Source organism: Urocitellus parryii, chromosome 8 (genome assembly GCF_045843805.1).
Source record: "Urocitellus parryii isolate mUroPar1 chromosome 8, mUroPar1.hap1, whole genome shotgun sequence".
In the NCBI taxonomy this organism is placed as follows: Eukaryota; Metazoa; Chordata; class Mammalia; order Rodentia; family Sciuridae; genus Urocitellus; species Urocitellus parryii.
The window spans coordinates 13727937-13751622 of record NC_135538.1 but is presented as its reverse complement, the minus strand read 5'-3'; the positions used below and the strand labels follow the sequence as shown (position 1 = coordinate 13751622).

The 23686-nt window shown below is 34.9% G+C and overlaps 1 protein-coding gene across 1 annotated transcript; it reads left to right on the top strand.

Moving 5' to 3' along the window:
* Positions 1-21: 21 nt before the first annotated feature.
* On the top strand, positions 22-22050 carry Myct1 (MYC target 1). Its single transcript, XM_026399940.2, is given in 4 exon segments — positions 22-133; positions 136-201; positions 19650-20161; positions 20649-22050. Coding segments are annotated over 3 exon segments (690 nt in total). The 3' UTR covers positions 20649-22050.
* Positions 22051-23686: the final 1636 nt, after the last annotated feature.

Genomic DNA, 23686 nt, shown 5'->3' with positions numbered 1-23686 from the left:
TGATACACTTTATTTCCTTTTATGCAAACACTAGTATTTGAGGGGTTGTGTGAAAATAATTTTTCTCTTGCTGAACCACAAAGACATAGACTGAAAGAGCTTCTTTTGGACATACTGGCTTTTCTTTCTATCTTCTCTTTCTTGTGGATATTATGGCTAATAACACAAGTTTAGGAAGTCCATGGCCAGAAAACTTTTGGGGTAAGGTATTTTCTTTAAACATTTTAAAGTTAAATTCAGACTCAGAGAAATGTAGAGCATAATTTATGACAATGATGGAAATTGCTGAGACATTTTGTTTACTGTAAACTGATTGTATCCAAGTTTTCATAGACTTACTGCAGAAATGTTATTTGTATAAAACATCTGTGGAGAGAGTTACAGAGACATCAAAGAACCTGGAGAAATATAGATTTTGGTTGGCGTTATAAAATATAATTAGAAAATAAGGAGAATTTGAAAATGAGGCTAAAAAAAGAAAAGAAATATAAGGTGGAAGTAATTGCTGTTTGGAATATGACAGAATGGATTTTATTGGAAAAAAATATGTATTACTTGTGTAAAGGTTGTGTTATGTATTTTATTGAATGAAACCAAGATGTTCTACAGGAGTTTTTGTAACTTAAGTTGTCAATGTTGTATCTTTTAATTTCCAAAGTGAATATAAATAACAAATCTATACTTGAATGAATTTAGAGCATGACAAATTTAAAGAATTTTTTTGCAAATAAAATAATATTTTATGTACAATTACAATAATTTTAGATATAATACATATTATATATTACATGATAAAATAAATATAATTATATAATGTGATTCCTATGTGAAATATATATGATAATATATGGGGATAAGTTCATATAGCATTCCAATACTATCCCAGAGATAAGAGGACCAATACCAAGGTGGTTTTTCATTTAGATCAGCCCACACTAAGGTTTTTTTAGTGTTCCCCAAAGCTGACCTTTGAGCAGGAACAGGCTAAAGTCAGTTACCTGTCGCTACAGGTTCAGGGAAGAAGGGCCAGAATGTGAAACTGACCTTTCTCTTGGGTTCAGAGAAATTTAAAAATAAAGAAGACAAGTTCAGTTACATCCAGGAAAAAAAAAAAAAAAGCTTTAAAGGAAAAAGAAATGGAGTTTATGAAGAGATCTATAGCCAGGTTCAAATGTTCAGAACAAGTTTTTAGTCCTCTCAAAAACTATTTCAGACTACTACTGTGATTTAAGTAAGGTTTTGAGAGCCATCAGGTGAAAGTGAATGATACTTTCTGACTGTCCCCAGCAATCAGGTCTAGTTGACCATCATCACAGCAATTTGCATCAAGGGAATTAACTCTTTTCTGTCAATAACCATTTCTGTTTGCTTCAAGCCTAAAGAGAAATTTAATGATGAACATCTTGATAAAATCAAATAATAAATTGGGGGAGAAGAAAATGAATTATGCATGCATACTATATAGAACAGCTTTAGTAATAGCTTATTCTAGTTATATACCAAGAGACAATAAGCCTTTAAATTGTGGGATCTAATTATATATTTGTGACAATATTAATTGCTGTCCTTATTTACAGAGAAAGCAATCATGCAAACCACATGCTGAAAATAGCTAGAATGTGTCTAAACTAAACCCCCATTACAAAAATGAGTAATTGTACAAATTATTCAGAAGTAAATTAACTCATATTGCAAAACTTAATGTATGAAATCCAGATCTATTTTTTCAAGCCATTCATAATTTAAGATTCATATAAGGAAAATAATCCATCATCTACTGAATAAAACATGAATAATAATCACTAAAGCTGAAATTAATAAGAGAATGCTTAGTTGGAGTCCATCCCTTTATCCTAAAATGTAATATTTTTTAATAAATAGATCTGTGCTTAAGAGGAAATACAAAGTTATTATATGAAAGATAGGTCCTAATATTTCTTTTTCTTGGCATGTGAATATAATGGAAAATAGGTGGGAAGAAGAAAACTGAGCATTTGTAAGTATGAAAATTCAATGGAAATTGGAAAACATAAAATATTTGATCACTTGGGGGGAAAATAGGTAATAGATTACAGTATTATTTCTGTGCTTAAAAGTATTAAGTATACAATGAAAATATGAGTGTAAGTATATAACATTCAAGCATTTTCTGAGCTACAAATGTCAATCTTTTTATTTTCATTTCTTGATTTTTATTTCTAAATTGATATTGATTTTGGTAATTGGCTCCTTGAAAATATTATTTTAAAATCTTGTACAATGCATTATAACACATTGTTTATGGCTTCCAAAGATACTTGTCTGCTTGGCGCTCTGAATTCATAAAACACAGAAAAAAAATAACAGAAAAGCATAACTTGTACACAGAACCACAAAATTTCCCCAGCCTTAACACGTTTAAGGCACATAAGAAGTTGTTTTCCAAATATGACTTTCCCAGTTTACTTTAATGAATTGAAAACAAAAGCCAACAGGATAATGATGCCATAGTATTACCAATGATGGTTTCCATTTTTGTAGATATCACCCGCTAAAACTTACTGAGCATTGTTCAAATAGCAAAGTCATGAGTACAGGAGTTGGCCACAAAATTGGCCTGAGAGTGACAACCCACCTCACACCTTCCGCCTTTTCTTTCTTTACTGCACTTCCCTTCTCTATAAACCTTCCTCCTAAAAACAACAGGAAATATGGCTCATGAAAGTTTTCTAAGTCTGCTCTCATGAAATAGAATACAAATGTCATTGAACTCAGTTATTCTCTTAGTACTTAAGAGTCCCACACAAGACATAGCTTTGGCTGGACCTACTACCTTTTCTTGCTTTTTCTTGGGGAGCAAGGGATAGTTTCTTTTATAGCTAGCCTTGTGCACAAATTGAGGAAAGATATAGTTGATGTAGGAGCTTGCATTTATTCACCTATTTTAATCTTCACAAAAAAAGGCATTGTTTCTTTCAGAGGTTTAAATTCTTGGAGGTGATTATGAATGCAATTTTGTATGCATGTTCATTACCATTTTGTCATATATTATCTTTTTAATGGAGAAAATGGCAACAAATATTTACAGGAGTTTTAAAATATATGGTAAAATGGTTTCTAACTCCTTCTTAAAAGGAAATGGAACATTACCTGTTCATAGAAAGGTAAGATTCAAATAGGGAGGTAATTCTAACGCATTCTGACATTCATTTTTCACTAAATCTCATTCAGCTCACACTCAGAAACATTGGCTGGGCATATTAGATAATGTGTTAGGAGTCATTGACATACGTATGACAAGGTTTGGAAGTTCAGAGAGCTCAGGAGAAATGTTAGCAGTAAATCTGCAGGAGTAGAATTCTCAGGCACGTTTGTGAAGAAGTGGATGCCTAATTAGGATGATCATCTTTGGCAATTACTGGGACATAGTTGAAAGGCAGGTTGAAGGTAGTATTTTTTAAAATTTATTCTAATTTGTTATGTATGACAGCAGAATGTGATTCAACTCGTATTATACAATAGAGCACAATTTTTCATGTCTCTGGTTGTACACAAAGTAGAGTCACACCATTTGTGTCTTTATACATGTACTTACGGTAATGATTTCCGTAAGATTTTAAATATCAGTGCAAAAGTTTGATCTGATTTAACCCCAATCACTTGCAACTTATTGGCTTCAAGCCTCCTCACATTCCACCTCCCTAGGATTTTTCTCTAAGGTTGGAAAGGAGATGTGGGGGTTATAGAGTTCATGTTCTATATTTTCTAATACACTAGAGGAAAAGAGCTTTTGATTCTTGACCAATTTCTGGCCTCTGCTGACATCTACTGACAATTATTTCTCAAATGCTTTGGGGCATTGCTCTTTCTCTTTCTGCCTCCACTGCTGAAGCTCTTACTGCAAAATCTGGCTCACATGATCTGTGCAACATTTGCTGATGGTGTGGTTCTTGCTTTCTGCAAATCCCCCTGGTCTCCTGGCCCACTTTCAGGTGCTCTTCTATCTGTCTCAGTGGCACTGAACAATTTTTAACATCAGGAGCCTGGCTTCCAGTTCTGCCCTCCAGAGAACCCAGGCTTCTCAGAGGGGCTACTAGCTTCTCTAAGTATTATCTTCTCCAAGTAGCTGGGAATGGATCCTGAGTTCCCTGGGATTCCATACACCAGTCTGTAGCTCATCACAAGCAGGAATGAGCAATGAGCCCCTTCCCTGAACCTCTCAGTGGTCCTTTGCTACATGATCCTTTTCTTTCTCTCTCTGAAATCTTTCTTCACACTGCTCATGAAAAATGACCGATAGGCCATGTTTTATTCTTCCTAACTTTGTTTATAGTAAAAAGGTATGTTCTCAAGTCCTTTAGGTTTTTAGCATTTTGGAGTTGAAACAAAAATTTTTCTCTCAAAATACCTAGTTATTGCAGTAACAATGTTAGTTTTCAAAACTATGATTTTTTTCTCTATATTTAACAATTTATTTAGTAATTTTAAAGTGAAGCATTGACTTTTATTTTGCTTGTTAGCTGTCTTAACCTTCTGTAAGGTAACTAAATAACATGAATGGCTGGGAACCAATTTGGAGGGAGTTAAGTGTTATTGAAGGGAGGAATCCTTGTCTAAGAGCTGAAAATGTTATTTCTCAGCCTGTAGAAAAATAGCATAAAGAGATTTTCCCAGTAGGTGGGAGCAGTATGTTCACAGAGAAGCTGAAGGGAGCAGGCTCCTGGCTGAGCACATGCCTCAAGGAAGTCCTCTGTCTCCTTCCAGATAGCAAACAAATGGTGCACATTTCAAACTCACCTCAAATAGAGTTATGAATGGTCTTCAACAATTATGCATCATTAGCATGACACATTAACAATCATGAATATTAACAGCCTGTTAATTATTTCCTGTTAATTATTATTATCACAATTACTTAGAAAATTTGAAAAATGAGGGTTTATAAATGCTGGTCCTTAAAATGGCTATGTCTAAATTACCTGGAAAGAATTATTATAACTTGTCTCTCACTGTGAGCTGAGATTGTAATTCAGTAGGTGTGAGGGAGCCTACATGCTCTACTACTGGTCAATGCATCTGTGGTTTCAGGATTGTGCACTGAAATTAATGAGAATTGTCTTTTCTCATCACTTTGCTAAATTTTGTTATCGATGTTACACAAGCCTCAAGAAACAAGTTGAGAAGTAATCCTGAGTTTTCTATTGTCTGGACAAGTTTTAGTAAGATTTGCATTGCTCCTTGTTTAAATGTTTGAAAAAAAATCATCAATAAAATCACAACATCTTGGACTGCATTAATAATAGTGACCACTCAGAGTGTCCACTGAGTCTTCTCAGTGGACAGCTGTCTATGCCCTTTTAAGTCAAACTTCCAAATACATTCTGTAAAACTTGTTGGTGACATTCTCTCATGTTTTCCCAACACTATATTATTAAAAATTTAAATGTACAGAAGAAACATATAAAGAACTGTGCAGTGAGCACCAATAGATTCTGTACCTGGCTTATTTCATTTGCCATAATGTCTTCCAGATTCATCTATGTTGCTGCAAATAACAGGAATTCCTCCTTTATTTTTAAGATTAAATAATAATATTCAGTTATTATATAATGTTCTTTTACATACACACATACACATATGTGTTGCTTAACAACAGGGATACATTATGAGAAATACATTGTTCGGTAATTTTTTCATTGTGCAAACATCACAGAAAGCACTTATACAACCCCAAATGACTACAATATAATTTTATGGGACAGTTGTCATATATGGGATTTATGAATTCAACGTAATGTAGAAAAAAATGTGTTTATATATGTCAAATTTTCTTTATCTGTTTTTCCAGTAATGTTAATCAATCATGTAGGTTGAATCTGTATTTTGGCTATTGTGATAATGCTTCAGTGAACATGTGAGTACAGATATCTCTTAGAGATACTAATTTCATTTCCTTGAGGTATGTACCCAGAGGGATTGCCTGAATCATATGGTGATTCTATATTTAATTTTGAAGAAACTCCCTGCCATTTTAGTAATGGTTACACAAATTCACATTTCTTTTTTTTATTTGTTCTTTTTAGATATACATGACAGTAAAGTGTATTTTTGACATAAGATAATAAATGGAGTATAACTTATTCTAATTATGATCCCATTCTTGTGATTGTACATGATGTAGAGTTTCAGTGGTCGTGTATTCATATATGAACACAGGAAAGGTATGACCAGTTCATTCTACTGTCTTTCTTATTCCCATCCATTGAGTTTTACAATCCATTAAATAATATCTCTCCATTTATTTAGGCTTTGTTTAATTTCACAGTATTTTTAAGGTTTTGGTGCAGAGATCTTACCTATCCTTTATAAAAAAAATATTCTTAGGTGTTTTATGTTTAACGATGCTATTGCAATGTCATAATTTTATATATATATATAATATATATAAATTATATATATATATTATATATATATATATATTTAAACCCTTATTTTTATGTAGGTCAACACAATACCTTTTTATTTTATTTTATATGTTGCTGAGGATCGAACCCAGTTCCTCACACATGCTAGGTGAGAGCTCTACCCCTGAGCCACAACCCCAGTCCCTATAAGTATATTTGCTAATTACTTCTAACAACAGTGTGTAAAAGTTCCCTCTTCTCTGCATTGTCATCACATACATTTGTCACCAACAGATTTTCTTATACCTATTGACCATTTTCTTCCTTGAAGAAATGTCTATTCAGGTCCTTTGCCCATTTTTAAATCACTATTTGTTTTCATGCCATTGAGTTGTATGAATTATTTATATATTTTTACAGTAATCCCTTATGGGATCTTTGTTTTGCAAATATATTTGTTCCATTTCATAGGTTGTATCCTCATTCCTTTGTTGTGCAGAAGCTTCAGAGTTTGATGTAATCCCATTTGTCTATTTTTGCTTCTGTTGCCTGTGCTTGTGATGTTACATTAAAATTATATATATATATCTCGCATAGACCAATGTCAAGACTTTTCCCTGTGTTCTCTTCTAGAAGTATCATGGTTTTAGGCTTTAAATTTAAATGTTTAATCCATTTTGAGTTCCTTTTTGTATGTGGTTTGAGTTAAGTCCTCCCTTTTCATGCTTCATGAAAAGGCATCTGGTTTTCCTGTTACCTTTCTTGAAGAGATTGTCCTTTCTCCATTGTGTGCTCTTGACATCATTGTTAAATATCAGTTGACCATAAATTCATGGGTCTATTCTGGAATCTCTATTCTGTTCGCTAGTCTATGTGTCTGTTTTTATTCTAGGAACATATTGTTCTGATTACTTTAGCTTTATAGTATATTTAGAAATCAAGTAATGAGATGTCTCCAATTTTGTTTCTCTTGCTCTTTCAAATATCCTTACACGATGTGCTATAGTTTGGATCTTAAATGTCCTCCAAAGGTTCATGCTGTAAAAGCTTAGTTTCCAGTCTGTGTTTCTGTTGGGAGGTGGTGGAACCTTTAAGAGGTGGGGCCTAGTGAGAGGTCTTCAGGTCGTTAGTGGATAACCTTGAGGGAAATTTGGGGACCAAGGTATCTTCTTTCTCTCTGCTCTCACTTCCTGGCCACAAGGTGAGCAGCTTTGCAATGCCAAGAATGCCTGCCATGCTGTGTTGCCCTCCACTCCCACCAGAGATCTAAAAGCAATGGGTCTTCCAGCTTATACACTGGAAGGTCCAAAACTGTGAACAAAACAAAACTTTCCTCTTGTTGACTTGGTTCAGTACTTACTATAGTGATAAAAAGTTGAGCCAAGTTGACTTGGTTCAGTACTTACTATAGTGATAAAAAACTAACACACAATTGAAATAATTTTCAAAATGCCACAAAAATCCTGTTGATTGATTTTGTTGAATCTGTAAATAAATTTAAGCAAGCTTGGCTTCTTAACAGTATTGAGTTTGACAATCCACAAAAATAATATCTCTCTCCATTTATTGAGGTTTTGTTTAATTTCAGCAATATTTTGAAGGTTTTGAGGCAGAGATCTTACCCATCCATTGTAAAAAAGAATTCCTAGGTGTTTTATGTTTAATGATGCTAGTACAATGTTATAATTAGATTTGCTAATTACTTATTATCATATAAAATATTTTTATATATTAGACTTTATTGCTTAATATAGTTTATAGGGATATTTTAGAATGCTTAAGATGTTCTAAATAAAAAATAAAGCAAATAGATCTACTGATATTCTATACCAAGTTCTTTATAATAATACATATGTAATATATATATAATTATAAACCCATATGACAGTATTTTTATTTTTTCTATAAATAGCTATAATGTATATAGGCATGTGTATATGTATTTATACATACACATATTAAAGATTAAGGGGAAACAAGTTTTTTGAATATCCTGATTCTGTTCCTGACATTGCTAATTTCTTTGAAGAGCCATGTTTTTACCTCTTGTCATTTTCCCCAGCCCTAGTTGTCTCTGGCACAACAATTAGTGTAGATGTGTTGATGGACTTGAGTTCTTGTTCCCCTGAAGAGTGTCCACTTCACCGTTACTCCTAAGGGATATTATTGTGGAATACAAAATTCTACATAGAGCACTTTTTAATCACTTTAAAATATTGTTTCTTATTAGAGATGAGGAGTTACTCAAATAACTATCTCTCTAATGTAATATGTTATTATCTTCAAAGATTTTTAAAATATTTGATCTTAAGCTATTTGAGTATGATGTGTACATGCTTGGTTATTCATATTTTTTCTACCTGATATGACCAAAACTCTGGATCTGTAGATTGTTTCTTTCACATTTTTTGAAAAATTTCAGCCTTACTTATTTGAATATTTTTCGGCTTTGTTCTCTTTTCCCTGTTTCTGGGGCCATAATTATATATGTGTCAAATATTTTATTTTATTTTATAAATCATAGAGGTGCCATTGGGGATTATATATCTTATCGCTAGCTCCTCATATTCTCTCTCTCTCTCTCTCTCTCTCTCTCTCTCTCCTGCCTGCCATGAGCTGAACAGCTCTCCTCTATTATGCCCCCACCATGATGTTTTGTCTCATCTTGGGCCCAGAGTGATGAAGTCCCTGAGAGCTGAACCTCTGAAACCATAAGCTCAAAATAAATATTTTCTCCTCTAAGTTGTTCTTGTGATGTATTTTGCTTACGGTGGTGCAAAGCTGACTAACACACTCAGTTTAATCTAATTTTCTTGCTTTTTCTCTAGTTGAACTGTTTGTGATATGCCCTGTGTATGTGTGATTTAGGAGTCAGTAATAGATATGGGAAATATCTATCAACTAACATTTGGGGATCTTTTTCTCTGGCTTTTTTTTTCCCCAGAATTTATTTCCCATTAATATTCTGTTAGCTCTGAATGATACGATCTCTGTCCTCTATTTCTCAAGATCAGAAATAATACAAGTTTTCAGTTTTGGTTCCACCTGCCTCACATAATTCAGCCTGAGTCTGTTCTCAGGTTAGAGGCTTTGGTAAATAAAAAACTTGCCCAGAGCTTATTGATTTTCTTCTCCCAAATATCCACTCCTCTGTAACAGAGGCAAACATTTGGTCATTCTTCAGTGCTGTTAGGTATAGCTCTTTTTTCTTACATTCAGTGTTCATAGTCATTTTACATGGAAAAGTCAGTTCACAAGTTACTTGGAATCCTATCTTTCTTGAATGTTTCTGTTGCTTGTGTCATCTGTTCCAATGTCACTAAAGTTTCATTCTAATATTGGTCTGCTGTCTCTGTCTCTTTCTCTCTCCTTCCATCTGGTCATTCCTATAGTAGATTATTAATTTTTTTTCATGGAAATTACTCTTTGTTTTGGAATTTTTCTCTTCATATCTTTTAATTTTGCTTTTTTCCTAGGTTCTTTTTTGTCATAATTGTCTTCTGTTCTCTATTTATATTTATGTTCAATTTATCGGTCTTTTGTTAATTCCTTTATATGGATGTTTAAGACATTGATATTTTATGTTTTCAATGATATAATCCCTAAAATTATAAATTTTCTCTGAATGTGATTTTAGATGCATCTCAAATACTTTGGTATTTCACATTTAAAATACAATACAAAAAAATTTTAAATAGAGTACAATGCAGTTAATAATTTTCATTAGACATTTTTATATGATAATTTTCATAGCCCCAAATTTTTAATTTACTGCATATTTTTAACATACTGATTCATGATTATTTTAATCTTTGTGTGTGGGAATTCTAATTTGTTTTTGAAGTACTAGGGATTGAACCAAGGGTCTCATACAAGCTAGGAATGCCCTCTATATTGCAAGACATCCTTAGCCCCTCCATTATTTTGATAACTGGATATTTTCCCATTATCGTATCTATCTCTTGGTTTTTGTTCACTTGTCCATGCTTCTTGGAAAGCCTTTTAGTATATCAGTTCCCCCCACTCCCACTGACAGCTAGTTAGAAGAAGTCATCTTAGTTTAATCTGGTACAAATGTGCCTTTCTTTGTTTGGTCTTCCTTTTCTTATCCTCCTCCTTCTTCTTTTCATGGATTTTGGACAGGATTAAGAAATATTAAATATATTTAAAATCTTTATTTTATAAAATTTTATTTACACAAATATTTTATACTTATTTTCAGTGATTTGATACAAGTTAGCCCTTCATACACAGAAAGGGTTATGTGCCACCTTGTTCCTTCTGAATTTACCCTACACTGTGGCAATACTGTGTACTAATTATATTCAGAATGTTGCTGGCTATTGGTCAAAACTACTTTCAAATCTTCCAATGCCTTGTTTATTTGTCTACCACTTCTACACAAAAGGGCATCCCAAATTTTATTTCTTTCATGAAATTTTGGCTAACCACTCCAAATACAAGTTCCCCCCCTTCTTTCAAACATAATGATACATGGACCACAATACCTATGCACCAAGTTCATGTGTGAGACAACACAAGAACTTTCGGAAGTAATATAATTAGGTTGTGAAGTGAGTGACTTAATCAGTGTATTTATCCATTGATATGAATTAACTGGGTGGTCACTGTAGGAGTCAGCTACTCAGCATGGACTTAACTTCTGAAACCACGAGCCAAACTTTTCCTCCTATATGTTGTTCTTGTCAGGTCTTTTGGTTACAACAATGAAAAATATAACTAAACCCCATTTGATTAATTTTTGAAAAAAAGGGTTCACATTAATAAATCCAATTTCCATTAATGGCAAAATAAAAAAGAATATCAAGAATGCTAATTTTGCATAAGAGATAGGATCAGATGTACTTTCAGATAGAGTGGACACTTACTGTTTGTATAGACATAAATTACAAAACTTTATTTATCTGATATGTCTTATTAATGTTAGAGTTTGTTCCTTTTGCCTTTAGAGGATTATGTATAATAAGAAGATTATGTATAAATAAGAAACCTGAAATTCACCACATGAAGAGCTATGGAAGAGTTTTAAGGAACACATCACAATCAGTGCAAGGCTGTAAATCAGGAGCACATATGCTGTGTTTAAGAACCAGCAAGCGGGGAGAGTGGGATGAAGCTGAGTGACCCAGAGGAAGAATGGACGAGATGCTCTGACCACCAGGGGTCTATCAAATAGGTACTAGGAGGCCAGATTTAGGAGTTTGCTTTTGCTGTGGGAGAAGTGGAAGGTGATAGAACAAAAGAGTGATATGATTTGACTCACGTTTTGAAGAGTTCACTCTCTTTACTGTTTGAGAAAGGACTGCAGCTGGGGTGTGGGAGAGGCACCAAGGACAGACACAGAACACCAGCGTTACAATAGTCCAGGTGCACATGGTGGTCACTTGCACCAGAGAAGGAGCTATGTAGATGGAGGACAGTGAATTCTGGGCTTTTCGTAAAAATAAATCAAATAAGATTTTCCAGTAGAAGAGATAAACAAAAATTTGTATTCTTTGACAATTTAACTTATAGTTAATCAAACTTATGTGCCCTAAATAGTATTCTTCTTAAAAATATCCTTTCACCAAAGTCTCCCTATTGTTTTAACCATCCCCCTATACACTTTTAGGATACTATAAGCTTCATGGCACTTTGGTCAAAGGTGAGATTGTGAGTCTCATAACTGCAAAGGGTTTTGGATGTTTTAGTCAATGTTCTATTGTCTCTGATAAGCCACTTTCAGATGTTGGAATGATTCAACTCTAGGCCACTAGGTGGTGGCCTCCACTAACTTTGAATACCAATGGATGGACTTTGAAGTATTCATTATAGACACTGAAAACCCATGATCAATTTTAGAATCTTAGAATTGAAAGGCACTATAGTAGCTGTTATTAGACCAAGAAGGGAAAATGATTTTAGTTATGCAACTATTACTAGGAATGGCTAGAATTCACTGAGTTTTTTTACATGCCAGAGAGTTACCATTTGTATAGACACAAAGCTTTATTTATCTGGTATGTCTTATTAATGTTAGAGTTTGTTCCTTTTGCCTTCAGAGGAGCAAAGTTACACAGGTAATAAGACCAAAGTAAGTGTTTGGTCTCTTTAGTAACATTAGCTTGAAATTATAAGAAATAACATTATGACTCCTTTTTCTTTCCCTGAAGTTATTGAGAATGAAGGCCCATAGTTTTCAAAGAAGCAGCATCTGTGCCAATGACTTTATTTGGGGAGTTACAGTTTATTTTATACTAGTTTTTTAGAAAAGCTCCTAAGGTCAACAGCCTGTCAGATGGATTTATGTATATGAAAGAGTTGAAGTTGTATGACCAGTGGATGCATCTTCCACAATATGTTTTCTGAATTCCACGGTAGAGGTGGGTCAGAAAAACATCATTAACTAAAGTTAGATGAAAAGAATCCATGAAACAGGCTATACTTCAGTTATGACTTTTGACCTTTCTTTCTCTGCATTTTTAAACTTATTTTTGCAGTTTGGACTTACGATGAGGAGAATGGGCCAAGAAGTTTTGAAGAGTCTCTTACCTAAAATCCCGTTTCTGTGAGTCCATATTTGAAGGTGATGATATTTAAAATCCTCCACTGGAGGCTATTGATTCAGAAAAACAGATCTGTAGAGCACGCAGTTTGTCTGGATAGTCATTTTCCCAAGAATTTATGTTCATAGAAGGCTCCCAGACACTCTGGCACCAAATTGTTAAAATATTCAGGCATTTTATGTTCTTCCTTTTTGTTTTAGAATAATGTTTTTAATCTTACACTTTAATAATAAGCAATTTAGCTATTAGTACCTTGGACTCACAGCCTCTCTTGACCCCTTCATCAAGTATTTGACTATGGACTTGTTAATTACATCTCTCAATAGTCTCAACTAGTAGTTAAATGGGAATAACAGTAGAGTTTCCCTTATGGGGATCTGGAGCATTAGGTGATCTTGAGCATCAGGTGCATTGTCTTTTTCAATTCATGTAACTGGTTTATTTGTATTCTGGAACAGACACATGCTAAGCTGTGAGTAGTTATTTCACGGAGTAGATATGAAGATTAAGTTTGAAATTAGAGATTGTGCTAATTTAACAAGGTAATTAATTAAAAGTAAGAATTATATTTTATAAATCATATTCCTTCAAACATCAATTTTTTAAAATCAATGTTGCAGTGAAGCCTTTGTAGGTGTGGAATACTGAGTCTTCACACTTGTAGGGAGCTCATGGTTTGCCTGCTAGGCTCTCTACCTGATTTGTTACTTTCCCATTCAAATGCAAAACATGCAGATGGACCACAGGACTCCCCATTCATTCATTGCTTATGGGAAGACCACAGAATTTCTGAGGAATTTTGTTCATATTCTTTAATTAAAATATGTCTTGTGATAATTAACTGACAGATTCTTTGGGGTATAAACTTTTCTGTGAATAAATAGACTCTTCTAGGGACAATTAATCACTTAATGGCATCAAGTAACAAATTAGTCAACTTCCTCTCACAAAAAATAATTACCAGAAACTCTGATAATCTTTAGTTACTTTTTAACTAAAGCACCATATGCAGTAAAACACCTGTACTCATGTAGTTATTCACAAGGAAAATAAAGGAATTGGTCATACGAAATATTTGAGCAGTTCTTGGTTTTTATTTAGTTCTTTTCTAGATCATTCCATTAAGTTCGATGAGGACATTTTTCAGTGAAATACAGAATTTGTCATGACCACAAGTGGCAAAAAAGAAAAAAAGGAAATCTAGTATTAGTTAATACAAACAATTATTTTGAGTAAATCTCTTTCCTCATAAACTATTATTATATAAAATGATACATACATCCAAAACATCATGGGGTGAGAAATGCTTAAAACATTTCCAAAATATTCTGATGTAATCTGTTTATTAAATTACTACTTAAAAATGATAATTTAGATATTTTAAGAGCAAAAGCCCCTAGATCTCAGTTCACCATCACTTCCAAATGTCTTATTTCTAGTATATGAGATAGTATCATGCTTCAGAATAATTTTTTGTTTGACTTTTTTCATGAAATATTTATTTCTATGCCATATTTATTTTAATCTCTTATTCTCCACTTTATACTTTCATATTTTTTTCTTAATATAGTTCACAGATAATCTTTTGCATCATCTCTTAAATTAATTGTGTGTGTGTGTGTGTGTGTGTGTGGTTCTGGGGACTGAACCCAGGCTGGGCCTTGTGCATGCAAGCTATATTCTGAGCCCTTAAATTGATTTTTAACTGATACATAAAAGCCTGGAAATTGTACATATTAATGGAGACATATAAATGGAGCATTGTGTGATGATTCTATACATGTGTACATGACATAATGCTCTAATCAGATTAAACATATGTGTTCCCTCAAAAATTTATTTTTTCAATATGGTAAAAACTTTTAAAATCCTTTCTTCTGATTTTTTGAGTTGTATGGTACATAATCAGAGCTCCTTACTCTTATCTAACTATAACTTAGATTCATTTATCAACTCTCCCCAGCCCACGTTCCCCTCTGGCATAATTTTTACTTTCTCTGGACTTTGGATCTCTTAAAGGAAATGCTCATTCATATCCTGCATTGTCTTTTTAAATTCATGTAACTGGTTTATTTGTATTCTCTTGGATTTCATTGAGCTTTATAAAATCATTCTTTTGAATACATTTTATCTCCTTTGATATCTTTAGAATCTGTTACTATGCAATTATTAACTTTAGGGGTGTCATGTTACCTTCTTCTGAAATTGTGTCCTAGTGTATTGATTTTTGTGTAGTGTTTGCCCTTGACTCCAGTTGGATTTCATAGTGTAGTCTCCCTGTGGCTTTCTCAGCTTGATTAGGGGATTTTGACACAATGTGTACCATGTAGGAGACTGAGGGACCTGTTTCCTCTGTAAGTCAAGCAAGAGTCAGGTCCCTCTAGCCTCCAGTGGTTCAGGCAGATGTGGTATAGACAGAAGAAGTAGAGGGGTGCACCCTATGTGGTCGCTCTTTCAATGGGAGTGGAAGCCCCTATTAGTTAATGGGGGCTGTTTTAGTCAGTGTTGTGTCATTGTAATGCAAAGGAAAAGTTTATTTTGGTTCACAGTTGCAGAGGTTCATTCCATAGTTGGCCAACTCTGTAGCCCTGGATTGGAGTTTCAGGTGAGGCATAATATCATGGAAGAAGATATGGCAGAAGAAAGCAGCTCAGGACATAGCAGCTAGGAAGCAGAGAGAATTCCACTTACCAGAAACAAATATAAACCCCAGTCATGCTCCCAGTGACCTACTTTCTCCAGCCACACTCTACCTGACTCCCAGTTAATTCATTCAAGTGGATTAATCCACTAATTGGGTTACAACTCTCATAATCACTTCACCTCTGAACATTTTTGCATTGTCACACACATGAGCTTTTAGATGACACCATATCTTCAAACCATAATGGGAGGGGGTGTTCTTCATATACTGTTGATATTGGTTCTGTTACTTGAAAGCCATTCCAGTACTGATTTTTCCAATTGTTGTGAAGGGTCTGAAACATTTATTTTCTGTTTATACTTTTGTACAGAACTCTGTGTTTCTCTGAGAGTTGCAGGAGTTGGGGTAGCCTATCCTCACCTCCACCCCATCTCTTTGGCACTCTTTAAAGTCTTGTCATAATTGTATGATCTGATGGGGTGTGTGACAAATTTGAGACCCTTGACAGGTGTGGTGTCCACCACACTTGTGTTACTTCTCCTGCTATTGCAGTGTCTGGAGTGGGCTGTCAGATTCCCCCAGCTGGGCTGCATTGGCTGAGGGTTTTGTTCCTTTTTAAGTTAACATATCCTCCAAGGTTTGAGTGGGACTAGGTCATGGGTGGAGCAGGGCTGGGAGTATATTCTTGGTAGGGAACTTGCCCAATGTGGCCAAAGTCTCAGGCTTGATCACCAGTGCTATGAAGAAAAAGAAAAACCAAAAACTCAATAAAATAAAACACTACCAATAACCACTACACTCAAAAATAGAGGAAAAATAATGTAAACTAGAGTCAAAAGTTATAAAACAATAGAAATAGAATTCTTAGGTTGGAAAAAAGAAAAATATAATTTAAATTATAAAAAGGAGGGGGAAAAAAAGCATGTGAAAAGTTTTTAAAAGTCAATAGACGTGGAAAAAGGGGAAGAAAAATGAAACAACTTCCTGTGGCTCTTTTCCAGTATTCATTTTCTGGTAACTTGAAGTTTTGATGTTCATCTTCTAAATAGGCTGAAGGCATAAACCATGTTCATGGTTTATTTGTTCAGTTTGTTGTTTTCTCCTTTTTTTAAATTTTTGTTAAGAAATATTGGAAAATGGGATTTTCATGGCTGTCATTGTCTTGGCAATGCAGAATTCCTAAAATTTCTTTTTAAGCACAATTTTAGTTTTCAAATATTTGTTCACTGATAGCTAAATTAGGAATCATACTGTGCTACCAACAAGGCCAGCTTTAAAGTGGACTACATCTATTTGCTTTTTTTTTTTTCTGCTCTCTGTGTCACCCCTCTTTTTTTTTTCTTTTCTTTTTTTTCTTGGTGCCAAGGATCCAACCAAGGGCCTTGCCCATGCTAGGCAGGCGCTCCCAACCTCCATTTGCTTTCTTTGGATGTAACCTACTTCCACAAAATCTGTCTGAGGACATTGTACCCTAAGGCTATATCAATATTATTTTTATGAGAAAGATTTTAGAATAACAGTTCTAAGCCTAGCAAATCTGTCCTAAAGCATCTTGTAATTTAGAAATTATCATGTTATTTTTGGAGAACATATCATTTAGATTTGGTATAAATCATTGGTTTACAGGATTTTGATTATAATTGTTTTTGAAGATAATTGCCAGAAAAAAATACCACAAAGGATGCCTTTCCACAGGATATAGATGTGGCAGCATATGGTAGAAGGTCACTAAAATTAGGCAGAGTGATTATGCTCATGTATTTGTTAAGATCAACTTACTATTTCTGTCTTACAAATTTTCTATACATTAACATAGGTTACAAGAATAATCTGAAAAAAAAAACTTTGGCAATCATAAAATCTAACTCTATCATTTAAAAAAAATACTGAAATTATGGAGTCTAAACAAATTCCCCTACAAATCTCATGATGGGGAAAGATCTGCATTTAGAATCTTTTATCAGTGAGCTCTTGCTCTCTATAATGTCCCCCAAATCATGGTGATCTAAAGCAATGATTATCTACTCGCTCATAATTTCATGGGCTGATGATTTGGGATGAGATCAGCTTGATGGATTTTCTGCTGATTTTCAACCTTAGTTGGTGAGTTCACTAGCAACTGACCTCTCTAGAATTATCCCTTTCACTTGTCAAAGATAGCAGGCTCTTGACCAGAGCAATACAGGGAACCAGGCCATGTTTTTCTGTTACCACCACTGGCCTTATCCACATGCCCACAATGAGAGAATTCCCAAGCACAGCAAGGATAGAAAATGAAAGTCTACTGCAGCTTAGGCTTGAACTTGCAAGGTTTGGATTCCATTGCATTCTTTTGGTCAAATTGAGTCCTGTACCCAGCCTGGATCCAAAGAATAGAAAAATAAATTATATTTTATTGGGAAAACAGAATACTACAGGGATACAGCCACATCAATGTGTATAGCAGCACAATTCACAGTAGCTAAATTGTGGAACCAAACCAGATGCCCTTCAGTAGATGAATGGATAGGGAAATTTTGATATATATACACAATGGAACATTATTCAGCATTAAAAGAGAATGAAATCATGGTATTTGCAGGTAAATGGATGGAGTTTGGGGAATATAATGCTAAGTGAAGTAAGCCAATCCCAAAAAACCAAAGGCAGAATATTTTCTTTGATATGAGGATGCTGACTCATAATGGCGGTGACTGGGGGGGCATGGGAGGAATGCAAGAATTTTAGATAGGGCAAAGGGGAGGGAAGGGGAAGGGAGGGGACTAGGGGGTAAGAATGATGGTGGAATGAGTTAAACATCATTATCCTGAGTACATGTATGAAAACACAGAGGTGTGAAAATACTTTGTGTACAATTGGTGACTTGAAAAATTGTGCTCTATATGTGTGATATGAAATGAATCATGGCATTCTGCCATTGTGTATAGCTAATTAAAACAAATAATTTAATTTAAAAAAGTTGTATCCAGATATAAAGAAAATCATAGGGGAAAACACAGTGGTTGAGAGGAAAAGGCAAGCTTGGGTACAGTGAGAAAACCAGCACGGCTTGTGAACTACGTCAGGAGAGTGAAGGGTGGACAATATGGTCATTAGTGAGGCTGGAGGGGTCTTTTAGCAGGAGGGGGTTTTTCCACTTAAAGTAGGGATCAGATATTGAGTTTTACTCAACAAGATTTTATGTAGCTTGTACAAGGCCCAGAGTTCCATCCCCCACCTTCCTTCTCCGCTCCCCCTACCCCTCACACAATGCTTTTAGTTTGAAAGAAGCAGTAAGATATCATTTCTATCTGGGAAAAGGATAGACATCTTTTTTTTAAATCTTCTGTTTTTTTCCAGGATACGGGGAAAAATAAAAAAGCAAGTTCTATGAATTGGAGGATATAGTTAAGTGTCTATGTAAAAGAGACTGAATGGGACAGGAATTCCATTATCCCAATCAGGACTTGATAGCAGCATGCGCTGGAGCCCAGGTGCTGCATAGTCATGGCATCCTGGAGTCAGAGACCCATGAGATGGTCTTGAAGTTCAGGAAATAAGACATCAATCAGTCAGCTCTCCAGATGGTTCTGTGCCAGTACTTCCTGTCTCAGAATGAGCACAGGAAGTGAGGCATCATGAAGAAGGCTAGTGGGAGAAATTAGTGTGATTGACAGCAGAGGGAGGAAAAGGCAAAGTGACCAGGAAATTCTTTATCAGTTTGGCACTTAGGTTGCAATTGTCAATCAAAAGGAAATTATCTTTGAATAACATTCGCAAACCCTAACTAACTGATGAGCTAAAGGATGGCCTTGGTGAAAGTATTTTTAGTTCATAAAGATGACAAATGGCATAAGCCACCCGGAGCGCTGCAGCTAAGGGTGTTATTTGTATCTATCTGTTGGAATGAATGGAAGCATGGGCTCGAATTGGGGCCCATCCATGTAGCACCGTTTCTCTTATCCAAAGTAGGCTTAAATTAATCGTTTCCCATGAATTTACGGTTTACACTCTGTCCTGTGTTTTTAATGGAATACTTATTTAAAAATCAATTCAGCTGTTTATTCTTTGTTTCAGAGGACCTTCTAATGTCCTTCACGGTATCCATGGCGATCGGGCTGGTGATTGGAGGATTTATTTGGGCATTGTTGGTTTGTCTGTCTCGAAGAAGAGCCAGCGCTCCCATCTCACAGTGGAGCTCCAGCCGGAGGTCCAGGTCCTCGCACACCCAGAGCCTCAACAGAAGTGGGTTCTACCGCCACAGCGGCTGCGAGCGCAGAAGCAACCTCAGCCTGGCCAGCCTCACTTTCCAGCGACAAGCGTCCCTGGAGCTAGCAAATTCCTTCCCGAGAAAACCGAGTTTCAGAGCTTCCACCTTCCATCCGTTTCTGCAGTGTCCACCGCTTCCCGTACAAACTGAGAGTCAGTTGATGACCCTGCCTTCTTCCAGCACATCCGCCTCTGTCAACGCCTCCCAACCTCTGAGCCGGCCGGACTTCCACTGGTCCAGCGACAGCCTCCGGGTGGGCTTCTCAATCCCGCCACCACCTGCCTATGATTCCATCATTAAGGCATTTCCAGATTCCTGAGTAGGACGCTTTCTTTCTTTTTGTTTTTCCTTTATTGCCCCCCCCCCCTTTATTGAAAGGAAATAACAAATAGGCAAAACAGTATGTTGAAGGTTTGGTCCAAATGACAGATGAGTTTCCAGTGAATTTTGAATATGCTCACACAGGCTGGGTATTACAATGTAAAACACATCTTCTTTGAACACATTTTTTTTCCCACTTATATCTGGCAAACATAATAATAATAAAATTAGCATTTTCCCGAATAGCTATATATTTATATACTTTGCATCCTATGTGAGGCTTATTCATGATAGTGATTCTAATCTGTGAATCTGTTATGATGCAGTACGTGCTTTAGATTAAAATAAAATTTCAGCTATGTGTAGTTTATAATCTTCATTTACTTTCCCATAGGACTGTAGCCTAAGGAATTTTAGTTTTACTTCCTTTAGTAATTGAACCATAAAGTATTTTACAATTTTGGATTTTTTATGGATTTACACAGGCACAAAACGGCAGAACATTGGAGACTGAAGTTCCTTGATTCCATGCGTTTATAAGTGAGAGAAGCAAACAAAGAAAGCCGACCTCTGTTGCTGTTGCCAGATGCTCCAATTCTGACACGCATTTTTCCAAGATGGACTCTTATGGTGCTTATCTCCTCAATCATTATCATATTATTGAAGCAAAAATCCTTGAATTTTCTAGTATGAGGATATAACTTCTTCACCACTGAAGTGATGTTGTTAGAAAAGGAACACCACACATTCAATTAATTATTCTACCTAAAAGCAAACTGGTTTTGGCCTTGAGTTCACATTTATCTTAAGGGATTAATTTTCTTTCTTAGACTTGGTTCTAGCAACTGGAAAAGCACTTTATCTAGGGATCTTCTCTTGTAACTTTGCAGACAAATAAGGATGAGTAACTGGGGAGATAATCTGTTATCAAAAGAGAAGCTTCAATCATGGAAAATTATTCTTCCTGGACTGGTTCTCAGCCATTAGGAATCATCTCCTGTCTGTTTCTCTATGAATTTCAATACAAGTTTCTCTGAAGAGTCTTTGTGGAATGGTTAAACCATGCCATGTGGTTGCTGGTGCAGACAGTTATTTAAGAGGACCCTGTCTGCAGGGGTTCACCTGTGTCCAAGAGGGGACATCCTTAAACGTGGGTACCAGAGAGCATCAGTGGCCCCATGTCAGGGGCTGCCCTTTGAATTTAATAACAGAAATTCACTGGAGTATCATTCAAAAGCTTGTGGTTCACTTTTGAATAAGAAAGTATTTAGTGTATGTTGCTCTTTGTTTCTCTAAATATTGGGATTTTTTAGTGAAGAAAATGTACTCTCATTTTAGCTTCTGCAGCACAGTGGTCACAGCTAATAGTGTCTAAACATATTTTATATAATAAAACATTCCATATAGCATTTTTTATTAATTTCATATAATTTTTATTATTCATTGTTTCTCAAGGGAAAATTTTCTCCCTAATGTCTATAGAAAGGGGCTCTCTAATTAAATATGCACACAAGGAAAGAAAGAAGGAAAGGGGAAAGATGGAAGGAAGAAAGCAAAACAAAACCAACAAAAAAACCCACAGGATATTCAATTCTTGTAAATTATTTTTTTAAATAAGAAAATTTAGAAGTTGCGATGTAGCCAAGTAAGATTTCAAGATAACAAGGCTATTTTAACTTTCAAGTCATTCTTAATGTTTAACAGGAAAAGAAGCAAAGTATATTTTTTTTCCTAGAATTTTTGTGGGGAGTAAAATATCTGCTTTATAGCTCTCAAATGAGGGAAACAACAGCAGAAATTCTTTGGCATATATAACTAAGGCTGTTTCCCAGTATCTTACAAATATCATGCACTGTGTAAAATGTGAAATTAAAACAAAAATTGAAGATTTTTTTAGTTGTACTTTTTACTTGAAATGTTTTGTTGATTATGAAATAAAATTAAGTTTATTTCAATTTTGATTCACATTTTATTAATAAAAACACTTCTATAAAGTGAGAGTAAGGAAATTATATAATTATGATAGGAGTCAGAAAGCCCTTTAGATAAAGAAACATTATACTACGGTTTTGGACTTTTTAAAACGATTGAATAAAAAGTCTGCTAGGGTATTCTTTATTAGTGAGCAGACTGAGACACAATGCCTTTTATATAAAAATGTGTAACAGAAAAAGGGTGACAGCAAATAAATTTAACATGATTTTATATAAGTTAATGCAGAGAGAATTCACGAGTTTGTTCCAGAATTATTTGATGAATGTTTAGCAAAACAATAAGATAGTAAAAGGAAACATTTTAAGGTCAAAGGGATTAGATGAATTACAAGGGAAAAGATTAATAGCTGTGTTATTTAAAAATTCGGAAATCTGTGTATCAAAAGATTTATTTGTCAAAGTTAAAAAGGAAGATTAAAAGAAGAAGAAAGGAAAAGACTTTTACTGTAATTGTGGACAACAAATAACCAATATCTTTAAAGGATCAGAACAGATAATTTGCCAGAAAGAAATTTTAATTGATTAACAAGTGTTTGCTAAAATATTCAATGTTCCTCCTGAGCCAGTATCCATGTACATTTAAACAATATTCTAGCTTTTTTTGTTGATCACATTATCTAATTACAAAGGAATGAATTCCTCACTGTTGGCCCAGGTTTCTGGGGGAAAGATACATTGGGACTGCCCTTTGGAAGACAGTTTGAAAAGAGAGATCAACAGCCTTGCCCTGGCCAGACCATAAAGTCTCAACCTACCTACCTGGTGTGAAAGTAGCAATGGATTTTTTTAGGGAGAACAATCCTGCTATACTGAATGGCCTTGTGTGACTGAGCCAGAGCAATCCATACCAGAGGGTAAGCAACTGAGCAAATTAAATCTGCCCTGCTTAGGGGTGAGAAGTTAGGATGAAGGGAGAGAGTGGGAGAATTTCCACCATGAGGGACTTTCAGGAGAAAGAAGATATTAGAAAAGCAAAGACTTGTGGTGAGAAGCCTGAAGCCTGAACAAACTCCCATTTTTATATATAGATATATAGATATAGATAGATATTCTGTGACTAACACTATATGGTCTATGAGAGGATAATCAGATCACTTCTGATTATCTTAAATAATGTGAGTTTGTTATATATATCTTCTTTTTTAAGGAAAAAGCAATCTTTTTGATATTAAGTTAAAGTGGAATTTACAGTCAGAGTTTACGATTTAGTGAGCAATACAGAGACAATATGGAAGCCACTCGAAAGAATTTAACCTCTGTGGAAGGGGATGTAATGATAGAGCAGATGTCTATCCTGTATGAGGTCTGAGGTTTGATCCTCCCATAACCCTGAAAAGTGGGAAGAGAGTGAGCAATGAATAAATTAACACCTAAACTAGTACAAGGAACAGATGATAAAAAAACAGAACCTGAGATCCATGCATTAGGATAATTTTGCTCTGATCCAGAGAAGCTGGACCCCTATCCAGGGCCTCACCTTTTAGAGCACCTTTTAAAAAATGTTATAAATCTCAACTTGATGTGCAAAA